Here is a 15,052-nt window from a genome sequence, read left to right as displayed (position 1 = left end):
GTGACTAGTGAGCTGAGATAAGGCGGAGCTTTACCTAGCAAAGACTTATAGATGACCTGGAGCCAGTGGGTTTGGCGACGAATATGTAGCGAGGACCAGCCAACGAGAGCATACAGGTCGCAGTTGTGGGTAGTATATGGGGCTTTGGTTACAAAACGGATGGCACTGTGATAGACTGCATCCAATTTGCTGAGTAGAGTGTTGGAGGCTATTTTGTAAATGACATCGCTGAAGTCGAGGATCGGTAGGATAGTCAGTTTTATACGAGGGTATGTTTGGCAGCATGAGTGAAGGAGGCTTTGTTGCGAAATAGGAAGCCGATTTAACTTTAACTTGGATTGGAGATGCTTAATGTGAGTCTGGAAGGAGAGTTTACAGTCTAGCCAGATACCTAGGTATTTGTAGTTGTCCACATATTCTAAGTCAGAACCGTCCAGAGTAGTGATGCTAGTCGGGCGGGTGTGGGCAGCGATCGGTTGAAGAGCATGCATTTTGTTTTACTAGCATTTAAGAGCAGTTGGAGGCCACGGAAGAAGTGTTGTATGACGTTGAAGCTCGTTTGGTTTGTTAACAGTGTCCAAATAAGGGTGAGATATACAGAATGGTGTCGTCTGCGTAGAGGTGGATCAAAGAACCACTCGCAGCAAGAGCGACATCATTGATATACATCATTGATATACACAGAGAAAAGAGTCGACCCGAGAACTGTGGCACCCCCATAGAGACTGCCAGAGGTCCGGACAACAGGCCCTCTGATTTGACACACTGAACTCTATCTGAGAAGTAGTGAACCAGGCGAGGCAGTCATTTGAGAAACCAAGGCTGTTGAGTCTGCCGATAAGAATACGGTGACTGACAAAGTTGAATGCCTTGGCCAGGTCGATGAAGACGGCTGCACAGTACAGTCTTTAATCGATGGCAGTTATGATATCGTTTAGGACCTTGAGCGTGGCTGAGGTGCACCCGTGACCAGCTCGGAAACCAGATTGCACAGCGGAAAAGGTACGGTGGGATTCGAAATGGTCGGTGATCTGTTTGTTAATTTGGGTTTCAAAGATTTTAGAAAGGCAGGGCAGGATAGATATAGGTCTGTAACATTTTTGGTCTAGAGTGTCTGACCATTTGAAGAGGGGGATGACCACGGCCGCTTTCCAATCTTTGGGAATCTCAGACGATACGAAAGAGAGGTTGAACAGAATAGTAATAGGGGTTGCAACAATGGCGGCAGATCATTTTAGGAAGAGCGGGTCCAGATTGTCTAGCCTAGCTGATTAGTAGGGCTCCAGATTTTGCAGCTCTTTCGAACATCAGCTGTCTGGATTTGGGTGAAGGAGAAGCGGGGGGGCTTGGGCCAGTTGCTGCGGGGGGTGCAGAGATGTTGGCCGGGGTTGGGGTAGCCAGGCAGAAAGCATGGCCAGCCGTAGAGAAATGCTTATTGAAATTCTCGATTATTGTGGATTTATCAGTGGTGACAGTGTTTCCCAGTCTCAGTGCAGTGGGCAGCTGGGAGGAGGTGCTCTTATTCTCCATGGACTTTACAGTGTCCCAAAACTTTTTTGAATTAGTACTGCAGGATGCACACTTCTGTTTGAAAAACCTAGCCTTTGCTTTCCTAACTGACTGTGTGTATTGGTTCCTGACTTCCCTGAAAAGTTGCATATCGCGGGGACTATTTGATGCTAGTGCAGTCCGCCACAGGATGTTTTTGTGCTGGTTGAGGGCAGTCAGGTCTGGAGTAAACCAAGGGCTATATCTGTTCTTAGTTCTACATTTTTTTAAAGGGGCATGTTTATTTAAGATGGTGAGGAAAGCACTTTTAAAGAACAACCAGGCATCCTCTACTGACGGGATGAGGTCAATATCCTTCCAGGATACCTGGGCCTGGTCGATTAGAAAGGCCTGCTTGCAGAAGTGTTTTTGGGAGCGCTTGACAGTGATGAGGGGTGGCCTTCCAGCTACCACAGAACTCCTGTACTTCATCCACTGTCGGTCTACCTCCATCTCCGCCAGCATCTTCAAAGGGACCAGGGACTTCGTCAATGGTTAAGGGGTCTTCAGATTCAGTGTTCTCAATGGCTACAAGGTTGGGGGGCAGCTCCTCACTGTCACTGTCACTGTCAGAATTTTATTCCTTACTTTCATACTCAGACTCATTGTCAGAATTTAAAAAAATCTCCAGACTTTCCGCATTTGAGAGTTGTCTCCTTTTGAAAGACAGTGCTAATGCTACAGCTTAGCTCACTAGCTACATACATAAACAACAACACTGAATGGCTCAGAGTGGGAATGAGAGATTACGGGATAGACTGCCGGCACGCGCAGCTTGTATCAATAAATCACTATCAGAAAATGTTTTGTGTAGTAATTTTTTTTATATATTTACTGTTTTATTCACATGTTTTCAAGTTCCAGTGACAAATCATGCATTCCGATTCTTGCATAGATTGTAATGGGCACATATTATGTGTGTAAAATACTTTTTTGAAGGTTGTACTGATTATGATGAGCTAAGCTAATTCCAGCTGTGTTTGGAGCCATGTTTGTTGACATACAATGCATTCTGGGTTTCACGTAATCGTCTGTCGGACCAACAATGTAATAACAAAATGAGGTGAGTAAGGTGTTAGGAGAATTATGTTCTCATGTTCTTTAACCAATTAAATTAAATTACTCAGTCTGCTATATCAGGATTTGTATGATACTGATAGAAATAAAAACAGACAGAGGCCCAGTCTACAATATTCAAATGTTTATTCACGGGAACGTTCTGCCTATCATTTCCTGTACATTGGTCTATATACCTCACATTTCGTCATAAATGTCCCTCCTCCTCTCAGAAACAATGACAATATAGTTCACAAGTCTTCCTGTCATACATTGTCTGCCACCTGTTATACAATCTACTACAAGCCCAAGGTCTCTCCCCTCACTGGGTGGGGACAGAATGTCCTGAAAGGAACACAGTAGTACAGCTTGTCTGTCGATAGCTCCTCTTATCTCATACATTGTCTCACACCTTAATTCTAATTCTGACTAAAACTACACACATCGGAGTTAGATGTATGATTCTAATACATTTCATACAATCATACAGTGACAGGGTAGAATTCTGTTAGTTATAGTTCTACGTTAAATGTATACATCATTTAGTCATTATTCATAAAAATCATAACATAAGGGTTCACAAATTTTTAGACAACTTCCGGAAGTGAATGGTGATGTGAACAATGGTAGACGACACACCCCCTTCAACATGCATACTATAAACAGACCAAACTCATCTTGTATACTCTTATTATCTTTGGTTTCTGTGAGGGGAAAAAAGCATGGCAACACGCAGAAACTACCCATTTTTGGATTACTTTCGAATTTAGAGTGTTTAACTCAATTATTTCGATCAATAGTGAGCTCACGGCAGGTAGCCTAGTGGTTAGAGCGTTGGGCCAGTAACTGAAACGTGGCTAGATCGAATCCCCAAGCTGACAAGGTAAAAATCTGTTGTTCTGCCCCTGAACAAGGCAGTTAGGGAATGGTCTGCCTACCCATGTGAGACTCGGTCTCAACATTTAAGTCTTTATTGAAGACTCATCTCTTCAGTAGGTCCTATGATTGAGTGTAGTCTGGCCCAGGAGTGTGAAGGTGAACGGAAAGGCACTGGAGCAACGAACCGCCCTTGCTATCTCTGTCTTGCCGGTTCCCCTCTCTCCACTGGGATTCTCTGCCTCTAACCCTATGACAGGGGCTGAGTCACTGGCTTACTGGTGCTCTTCCATGCCGTCCCTAGGAGTGGTGCGTCGGTTGAGTCACTGATGTGATCTTCCTGTCCGGGTTGGCGCCCCCCCTTGGGTTGTGCTGTGGCGGAGATCTTTGTGGGCTATACTCGGCCTTGTCTCAGGATGGTAAGTTGGTGGTTGAAGATATCCCTCTTGTGGTATGGGGGCTGTGATTGGCAAAGTGGGTGGGTAGGGTTATATCCTGCCTGTTTGGCCCTGTCCGGGGGTATCGTCGGACCACAGTGTCTCCCGACCCCTCCTGTGTCAGTAGTTATGCTGCAGTAGTTTATGTGTCGGTGGGGCTAGTGTCCGTCTGTTATCTGGAGTATTTCTCCTGTCTTATCCGGTGTCCTGTGTGAATTTAACTTGTTTGGGATAGGGGGCAGTATTTTGATGTCTGGATGAAAAGCGTGCCCAAAGTAAACTGCCTGTTACTCAGGCCCAGAAGCTAGGATATGCATATAATTGGTAGATTTGGATAGAAAACACTCAGTTTCTAAAACTGTTAAAATAATGTCTGTGAGTATAACAGAACTGATATGGCAGGCGAAACCCCAAGGACAAACCACCCCCCCCCAAAAAATGTCAGCTTATTTTGAATGGCTATCACTTTTATTATAAGGCGAAGTCCTCCCAGATTGCAGTTCCTAGATCTTCCACTAGATGTCAACAGTCTTTAGAAAGAGTTTCAGGCTGGGTTTTGGAAAAATGTAGTGAAATTGTAGTTTTTCTAGGTGGCTCCCATTTTGGCTGTAGTATTTCCAAGCGCGTGGAAGAGAGCGCGTTCTTTGGTATTTTTCTCCGGTAAAGACAATAACGATTCTCCGTCTTAAATTGTATCGTTTATTTACATATTAGGGTACCTAAGGTTTGATTATAAATGTTGTTTGACTTGTTTGGAAGAGTTTATTAATAACGTTTGGGATTCATTTTGTATGCATTTTGATGGAGGGAAACTGGGTGGATTATTGACTGAAGCGCGCAAGCTAAACTGAGTTTTTATGGATATAAAGAAGGACATTATCGAACAAAAGGACAATTTGTGATGTAACTTTGACCTTTTGGAGTGCCAACAGAAGAATATCATCAAAGGTAAGGCTTTTATTATATCGCTATTTCTGACTTTCGTGTCGCACCTGCCTGACTGAAATATGTTTTCAATGGTTTTGTATGCGGGGCGCTGTCCTCAGATAATCACATGGTTTGCTTTCGCCGTAAAGCCTTTTTGAAATCTGACACAGCGGCTGGATTAACAAGAAGTTAAGCTTTATTTTGATGTATTACACTTGTGATTTTATGAAAGTTAAATATTTATAATACTGTAGTTTGAATTTCGCGCTCTGCAATTTCACCGGATGTTGTCGAGGTGTCCCGCAAGCGGCACGCCTTTCCCAAAGAGGTTTTTAAGTATCCTCTCTCTAATTCTCTCTCTTTCTCTCTCTTTCTTTGTTTCTTTGTTTCTTTCTCTCTTTCTTTCTCTTTCTCGGAGGACCTGAGCCCTAGGACCATGCCTCAGGACTACCTGGCCTGATGACTCCTTGCTGTCCCCAGTCCACCTGGCCGTGCTGCTGCTCCAGTTTCAACTGTTCTGCATTTGGCTATGGAACCCTGACCTGTTCACCGGACATGCTACCTGTCCCAGACCTGCTGTTTTCAACTCTCTAGAGACAGCAGGAGCAGTAGAGATACTCTGAATGATCAGCTATGAAAAGCCAACTGACATTTACTCCTGAGGTGCTGACCTGTTGCACCCTCGACAACCACTGTGATTGTTATTATTTGACCCTGCTGGTCATCTATGAACATTTGAACATCTTGGCCATGTTCTGTTATAATTTCTACCTGGCACAGCCAGAAGAGGACTGGCCGTCCCTCATAGCCTGGTTCCTCTCTAGGTTTCTTCCTAGGTTCTGGCCTTTCTAGGGAGTTTTTCCTAGCCACCGTGCTTTTACACCTGCATTGCTTGCTGTTTGGCGTTTTAGGCTGGGTTTCTGTACAGCACTTTGTGACATCAGCTGATGTAAGAAGGGCTTTATAAATAAATTTGATTTGACTGAGTTAACCCATTGTTCATAGGCAGTCATTGTAAATCAGATTTTATTCTTAACTGACTTGCCTAGTTAAATCAAGGTAAAATAAAATGTGATTAACCTCTCTGGGATATGTGGGACGCTAGCGTCAACATCCAGTGAAAATGCAGAGCACCAAATTCAAATAAATTACTATAAAAATTAAACTTTCATGAAATCACACATGCAATACACCAAATTAAAGCTACACTTGTTGTGAATCTAGCCAACGTGTCAGATTTCAAAAAGGCTTTACGACGAAAGCATACCAAACGATTATTTTAGGTCAGTACAGAGTCACAGAAAAACACAGCCATTTTTCCAGCCAAAGAGAGGAGTCACAAAAAGTAGAAATAGAGATAAAATTAAACACTAACCTTTGATGATCTTTATCAGATGACACTCATAGGACTTCATGTTACACAATACCTGTATGTTTTGTTCGATAAAGTTCATATTTATATCCAAAAATCTCAGTTTACATTGGCGCGTTACGTTCAGTAATGTTTTGCTTCCAAAACATCCGGTGATTTTGCAGAGAGTCACATCAATTTACAGAAATACTCATCATAAATGTTGATGAAAATACAAGTGTTATGCATGGAACTTTAGATAAGCTTCTCCTTAATGCAACCGCTGTGTCAGATTTCAAAAAAGCTTTACCGAATAAGCACACAATGCAATAATCTGAGTACAGCGCTCAGAGCCCAAACAAGCCATACAGATATCCGCCATGTTTTGGAGTCAACAAAGTCAGAAATAGCATTATAAATTTTAACTTACCTTTGATGATCTTCATCAGAATGCACTCCCAGGAATCCCAGTTCCACAATAAATGTTTGAATTGTTCGATAAAGTTACATTTATGTCCAAATACCTCCTTTTTGTTTGAGAGTTTAGTACACAATCCAAACTGACGACACGCGGGCAGGTCCAGACGAAAAGTCATATTACAGTTCGTAGAAACATGTCAAACTAGGTATAGAATCAATCTTTAGGATGTTTTTATCATAAATCTTCAATAATGTTCCAACCGGAGAATTCCTTTGTCTATAGAATTGCAATGGAACGCAAGCTACCGCTCACGTGAACGTGCGTGTCCAGCTCATGCCACTCTGGCAGACCTCTGACTCATTCAGCTCCCATTCCCCCCTTCTTCACAGTAGAAGCATCAAACAAGGTTCTAAAGACTGTTGACATCTAGTGGAAGCCTTAGGAAGTGCAATATGACCCCATTTCCACTGTATCTTGAGAGTTGAAAAACTACAAACCTCAGATTTCCCACTTCCTGGTTGGATTTTTTTCTCAGGTTTTTGCCTGCCATATGAGTCCTGTTATACTCACAGACATAATTCAAACAGTTTTAGAAACTTCAGAGTGTATTCTATCCAAATCAACCAATTATATGCATATTCTAGCTGTTAGGACTGAGTAGCAGGCAGTTTACTCTGGGCACCTTTTTATCCAAGCTACTCAATACTGCCCCCCTGTCCCAAAGAAGTTAATTATAAATAGTAATTGCTATTAGCTAATTCATATTGTAGTTTATGTCAGCCAAGAGTTATAAAAATATGATGCTTGTGTTATGTCAATCTTTTCTCAGTTAGTGCTAGGACAAATGTAGCCTACATACTGTAGCTGCTTCTGTGAATGTCTGAACATTGCATCCAAAATTAAACTGCTCACATTCTGGACTTTGTAAGGACTGTGTTTGTGCAAAATGTTTCTGAAAAAAACAGTGGCCAGCTCAAATGCTGATTGTCGAATCATACGAACCTGGCCGTTCTAAATAAGTGTTCTAAATAAGAGTTCTAATCACACCAGTTTGAAAGTACGCTACAGGGACCACTGTAGAATGATCACACCCATGTGTTGGTACGTGTGAAAAGGTTAAAATTATAAACTTTGATTAGCTTGCTGATAATGGGCCTCTGTACGCCTATGTAGATATTCCATAAAAAATCTGCCGTTTCCAGCTGCAATAGTCATTTACAACATTAATAATGTGTCACGCCCTGACCTTAGTATTTTTTTATTTTTATTATTTTGGTTAGGTCAGGGTGTGACATGGGTGATTATATGTTTTTGTCCTGTCTAGGGTTTTTGTATGTTTATGGGGTTTGGGACCAGTCTAGGGGTTTTGTATGTCTATGGTTGCCTAGATTGGTTCTCAATTAGAGGCAGCTGTTTATCGTTGTCTCTGATTGGGAACCATATTTAGGCAGCCATATTCCTTGAGTATTTCGTGGGTGATTATCTATGTCTATGTTTAGTTGCTTGTGTCAGCACTATGATTATATAGCTTCACGTTCGTTTTGTTGTTTTTGTATAGTTCATTCTGTGTTCTTTCTTTATTAAAAGAAGATGCATTCAAATCACGCTGCGCTTTGGTCTCATCGCTATAACGAACGTGACATAATGTCTACACTGTATTTCTGATCAATTTGATGTCATTTTAATGGACAAAAAATGTGCTTTTCTTTCAAAAACAAGGACATTTCTAAGTGACCCCAAACTTTTGAACGGTAGTGTATGCTTTTCATATTTCTTCTGTAAGAAACATTCACATTTAGCCCTATCCATATAGGCCAAATCCCACAAGTGTAAAGGGTTTATTTACCACAACCACGATTTCCCATGTGTTTTGGAATTGAAGTATGGCGAGGGTTGATGCACCTCAGCAAATCTAGACCCTGTGACCAGATGCTTTGGCAGGGGCCCTTTGAATCATACACTCTGATCTACTTTTACGCACCATTGAAGACCTGTCGAAAATATTAAATGCATGCATATCTCATGAGACCTCATGCACCAGCCATTTCCAATGACTTAGGCAAATTAGTCTTCAATGTGTCACATATAACATTAAGTGGACACACACCCAAAGGAAGAAGGACCTTGCTGTTTGTCTGAACATCCTGTTTGGGTTTTGAGTTTATAAGGATTTAAATACCTTTGCAAATAAATGACTAAATATGAATCAGGTGTACGAGGACTATGTACATCATTTGCAAACTCCACTCCCCGGTCAGTGATGATGTTGTCCACAAGCCCAAAATTAAGAAGTTTGTTGGTGACTATTGAAGCGATCTCTGTTCACGATTTGCCCTCCAAGAGTTCAACAATCGCCCATTTGCTGAAGTGGTCAGTAATGGTTAGGGCATACTGGTTACCAGCCACAGTTCTCTTCTCAAAAAGGGCATATGAGATCAATGCCCAGGACAGACCATGCCTGTCTAACTTCGATAGGATGCATTACAGGGGCCTGCATTTTCATGTTATCGTAGAGTTGACACTGGGAACTCCTCAACCTTATGGTATGAGAAAACATAGTACATTAGATATAACAAAGGCAAACACTCTTTCATCTTTATTTATAATAACAGCAATATGCACAGTTATATCTGGCAGCTGATTTCATAGCTGAACCACTTACATATCTGTTCAATCTAACCCTGGAATGTAATGAAATTCTGAAAATCTGGAAATCAGCATTTGTCCTACCACTTTTAAAAGGGGGAGATCCAACTCTTTTAAATAATTATAGGCCAATCTCAAAGCTGTCACCCCTGGTGAAAATACTTGAAACCCTTGTGAGTGAACAGCTAAAATAGTTTTTATTTACTAACTCTATTTTATCAATGTACCAATCGGGCTTCAGGAAGAAGCATAGCACAATTACAGCAGCCATGAAGGTTTTAAATGATATCACTGAAGCCCTTGACAAAAAACAGCACTGTGTCTCACTTTTTATTGATCTCTCTAAGGCTTTTGATACAGTTGATCATGCTATACTAAGGCAGAGATTGTCGAGTGTAGGTCTTTCAGAGCATGCAGTTGCATGCTAACCATCTGTCTGATAGAACTCAGTGCACTCAATTTGATGGGCTTATGTCTGTTAAATTGTCTGTCTTTAATGGTGTGCCCCAAGGCTCTGTACTTGGTCCGCTCTTATTCACTATTTATATAAATGATTTAGCCAAAAATGTCCAAAATGCGCAACTTCATTTTTATGCTGATGATACTGTTATTTACTGTTGTGCCTCGTCACTTACAAAAGCTTTCCAGAACTTGCAAACTGCTTTTTATACTGTCCAACATACCTTGTGTCAATTGAAGCTTATCCTCAATACTGACAAAACTAAACAAATGGTGTTTTCTAAAGCAAGAAATAGACCTCTGAACCTTTCACCTATTACTACATGTCAGGGCAAGGAGATTGAGGTTGTAACCTCATATAAATATCTTGGAATTTTAATTGATGACGGCCTCTCTTTTAAATTGCATATTCAACAACTTACAAAAAAATTTAAGCTGAAATTGGGATTTTATTTTAGGAATAAGGCCTGTTTTTCTTTTGAAGCCAGAAGGAGGCTGGTTTCAGCTACATTTATGCCTTTACTAGACTATGGGGATATTTTATATATGAATGCTTCCGCTCAGTGTTTGAGATCAATTGACACCCTTTACCATGGCACTTTGATATTTATTTTAAACTGCAAAACCCTTACGCACCACTGCACTTTGTATACCAGGGCTGGCTGGCCTTCTCTAGTCACTCGTAGGCTCAGTCACTGGTATACTTTTATTTATAAAGCCATTTTGGGTTTACTACCTTTTTATTTGGGCATTTTTATTGTTCAGAAATGTGGTGGGTACTCTCTTCGTTCGCTGGACTTTATCCTGCTAACTGTTCCAAATGTCCGAACTGAATTTGGTAAAAGGGCTTTTATGTACTCTGCGCCATCATCTTGGAACGCCTTACAAAATACTTTTAAACTGGAAGAACTTGTCCCGATTGGTATTTTTAAATCACTGATGAATGATTTTGAGACTGATTCCCTGACCTGTCAATGTTTTTAATTTGTTGTTTTTGATTTTTGTAATACTCTTGTGAATTCTATGGTTTTTACTAGATTACTTGTAGTTTTTCATGTTGTTTGTCTGTAATTTTTGTAATGACTTGGTGCTGCCTATCTTGGCCAGGACGCTCTTGAAAAATAGATTTTAAATCTCAATGAGCCCTTCCTGGTTAAATAAAGGTTAAATAAAAAAATTCAAATTAAAAAGTTATAAAATGGGTTGTTTGGATCCTGGATGCTGATTGGTTGATAGCAGTGAGTTAAAGCACCCCAATCCCAGCATTCCACAGGTAATGCCTGTTAACAGTTCCATTAGATTTATCTATGTGCATCCACTGTCCCACAGCCTAGCCAGTCAATTTGCAAACTTCTTCTCCCCTGGAAAAAAAGGCATCTAGACAATATTTATTCTCCACGCTACTAGCCTAGCATTTGGCTTGGTACAGCGGGGGTTAATATAAGCCTACCCGACCTATGCAACATGTTGCAGTTTTTTTGTTTGTCATCTCCATCGTGCCATGTATATGAACATGACAAGACTGACAGCTTCTCTTAACGAGGCAAATTAATTTATCAGGATCATTATTATAATGGATATATCTAAAGAATTGGCAATAGAAACTAAGGTAAAAAAATGAAAATGCACATAGTTTGCTGTCATTTCAGCTGCTTGATGTGATGGGTGTTACGCTGTAACTGTCACGGCCGTCTGAAGAAGAAGGTGACCAAAGCGCAGCGTGGTAAGTGTTCATCATTTATTAAATAAAAACTGAACACTGAAATACAAAAAAACAACAAGAACGACCGAAACAGTTCTGTCTGGTCCACAACACACAGGTGGAAAAAGGCTACCTAAGTATGGTTCTCAATCAGAGACAACGATAGACAGCTGCCTCTGATTGAGAACCACACACGGCCAAACACAAAGAAATAGAAAGCATAGAAAAATAAACATAGAATGCAAGACATAGAATGCCCACCCCAACTCACGCCCTGACCAAACCAAAATAGAGACATAAAAAGGATCTCTACGGTCAGGGCGTGACAGTAACGCTGAATTTACGTGATACACATTAAATTGGCTAGCTAGCAAAGGAGAAGCAATGTTAGCTTGTGATTAGTTGTGAATGCGAAAGATAGAAAGTTAACACTTAACTAGTAGATAGTTTCCATCAGCAGATGTTCCCAGGTATTGTTTTGAGATAGCCGTCTTGAACATATATATGCATTGTCAATTAAAAAAGTAGAGCCAAGTCTTTGCAATCGCAAAAAATCTCCACACATCAAACCCTCAGCACTTTGACGCACGAGTCCGGATTGGCAGATCTAGCAAATGCACGTGCCCACAGAACAGTTTTTCAAGGTCAAGGGAGGGTGCGAGAGAGAGGCATCCGCACAAGCTCAGCCATCCACACAAAGACAGGCGTGTGCTGTGAGAAATTTACAACGTGATGTCCAAATCAGAACACATTCAGAATGATTGGAATTATTTCACGATGGGAAGATTTTTATATGCAGTGATGATTACAGATGAAAACTGTTTGTAGATAAAAAGGTCTGCAACTTACCATGAGGTATTCTAGTTCAGGTGAGCAAAAGCTCTAGACTTACTTCACACATGAAGCAGCGCACCAGTTATTGTTTACAAAGAGGCACACACTTCCCCTTTGGTTTTGCCTTAGTCTGCTGTCTGGTCGCGATGAAGCATGGAGTTTTATGTCCATATCGCCTGCCAGTCAAGTTTCTGAACAGCATATAATATTATTGTTTTCACGTCCCGTTAGAAGGAAACTATCGAACGGAGCACATCCATCTTGTCCTCAAGTGACTGGACATTTGTCTAAAACGGAGAGGAGTGCCGGACGATTTTCTCTGCTTCTGAGTCTAACAAGGACTCCAGCCCTCCTCCCTCATCTCATCTTGCAGCGCTTAAATAGCCCGAACAATGGAGTAGGGTCCGGTGTAAACAAGGGAACAGCTGAGTTGAAGTAGGAGCCGAAATTGAGGTCGAAGTCAAGGTCGAGTTGTAGTTGAAATTATAATGGTGTGAGCTATCTGTACAAAAAAATACGGATAAGCACAAAAAAGTCACAAAATAGCAAAGTCAATTTGGAGCAAGTAAGACGTTGACCATTTCTGTCGGCGCCATCTTATTATTCTTCACTTCTTACATCTATAGATACAAATATATATTGGATTGTTGCCTATATGGCTGATTATGATAACATACAACAGTAAATAAATGAGTTGTGAAAATAATTTGCTTAACAATGTACACTTGTATTGGCATTCTTCCAATAAAAGTGCACATTAATACATATGTATTTAGATCTGAGATATCACTGGATATTACCTTACATTGAGCATACAGTACATCTATTGTATGCTTTGAAATGTTAAAGATGTAGAGATTGAAATAGTGAAATGCTTAAACATGGAGTGCTCTCAGTAAGATAATCACAAAAAGAAGACAATTTAGCAGTGGAAATAGGTTTAATCAACAATTTTCATACAACATTTGAGGAAATTACATAGTCATGTTATCCATGATACGCCTCATGCTCATGAACCTCATGCCACCGCTCATGCCTCCCATTCCCATGCCCATATCCCTTAAGTTCCTGTACTCTCCAGGCCTCATGTACATCTGCCTGCCTCTATAGTGGGGCTGCTCATACATCAGCCAGTGGCCGTCCATCACGTTGCAGGACTGGCAGTCAGACATACGGTAACGCTCCTGTATGGAGTCACAGTCATCCATCATCTCGTGCATCTGACCTCCGAAGTTCTCCCTCTCGTATATCCTCATCCTGAAGTTTCCACGGTGCTGTACGGAGGAAATAACAGGTTTCATTGATCAGATAAATCATATGTAAACTTGTGTAATATGAGAGTTATATTTTCAGGAGCAAGATTATTCTTTTTTAAAGATGAAATATTTTCAACCTACCATGGGGATCATGCGGCTGGACCTAATGCAGTCGTTCATTCCCATCATACTCTGGTAGTCTGAGTACTCTCCCCTCCTCATGAAGTACTGGTTTCCCATGAAGTTGGGGCGATCGTACACCATGAAGCAGCCACTCTCAACCCTGCAGGAGTGGCACCTGCTCAGGTGGGAGGACATGTCAGGGCAGTCCTGGCTGGTCTCATAGGAACGACCCTGGAAGTTCTTGTCCTCATAGAAGATGATCTGAAAATGCAAAAATAAATCATTTGTAAAAATTATTACCAAAGAAAGAAATTGAAAGATATTGCGATTGTAATTGACTTAACCAGCCATTATTCAAGCATTAAACTTAAAACTGTAGGCTAAAACGCAGTGCCTACCTTGCCCATCATGGTTGCGGTTGTTTCTTTGAGCTGTGCTGTTGCTAAACTGATGTCCTGCCTCTGTTAACCCTTACTTTTATACCTGACCAAACCCAAAGAATCTGTGGGCCCCATTGTGTAAACCCCTGACCCAGCAACACTGTATAGAGGCCTATAGAGTGCTGAAGTGCTTTCGCTACATTTCCATGTGACTGGATCCCACGAAGACTTTAGAATAGGGGTTTTTCATTGAGAAGTAAATACAACTGAGCTTTTGGAAGTAATATACAATGGTCTGTTGTACATATTTCAGAACACACTAGGTATTTAGTGAAACATGTTCAATAAAAGTGTTCTTTGGCTTGAGATTGTTTTTATGCTATAGCTGTGACATAATCCATAAATCTTTCCAAACAGCTTGAATTTTGGTTTCATGGGTCGGTTGGTGACTGTGAATAGCTTTAAGTCATTTGGTACGTTCAATAAATGCAAAGAAATTATATTATCTTAATAGTTAAGAAAATATTTTACAATCACATAGTTTAATTTATATATACACCACCGGTCAAACGTTTTAGAACACCTACTCATTCAAGGGTTTTTCTTTATTTTTACTATTTTCTATATTGTAGAATAATAGTGAAGACATCAAAACTATGAAATAACACATAAGGAATCATGTAGTAACCAAAAAAGTGTTAAACAAATCAAAATATAGTTACTATTTGAGATTCTTCAAATAGCCACCCTTTGCCTTGATGACAGCTTTGCACACTCTTGGCATTCTCTCAACCAGCTTCATGAGGTAGTCACTTCAATTAACAGGTGTGTCACGATCGCTGTCTTCAAATTCCCTGTCATAAATGAGCCAAGGCGCAGCGTGCATGTAATTCCACATCTTTAATTGAAGTGAAACCTTCACAAAAAACAGGTAAACAGAAACCGAACGTGACGCAACCGTGGCGCACACAAACACTCACAGAAAATAAATAATTACCCACAAACACAGGTGGGAAAAGGCTGCCTAAGTATGATT

The 15,052-nt window shown here is 40.8% G+C and overlaps 1 protein-coding gene across 1 annotated transcript; it reads right to left on the bottom strand.

Annotated features, from left to right (window-relative positions):
- Window positions 1-13,231: 13,231 nt before the first annotated feature.
- LOC120058030 (gamma-crystallin M3-like) lies at window positions 13,232-14,046 on the bottom strand. The gene is made up of 3 exons (XM_039006514.1): window positions 14,035-14,046; window positions 13,655-13,897; window positions 13,232-13,531 (listed from the first exon to the last, which is right to left on the bottom strand). The coding sequence occupies exons 1-3, from the start codon at window positions 14,044-14,046 to the stop codon at window positions 13,232-13,234; spliced, it is 555 nt and encodes a 184-aa protein (XP_038862442.1).
- Window positions 14,047-15,052: the final 1,006 nt, after the last annotated feature.

Source organism: Salvelinus namaycush, chromosome 13, assembly GCF_016432855.1.
Source record: "Salvelinus namaycush isolate Seneca chromosome 13, SaNama_1.0, whole genome shotgun sequence".
Taxonomy (NCBI): Eukaryota; Metazoa; Chordata; class Actinopteri; order Salmoniformes; family Salmonidae; genus Salvelinus; species Salvelinus namaycush.
Note: the sequence above shows the minus strand (reverse complement) of the source record. Positions and strands in the feature narration are given on the sequence as shown.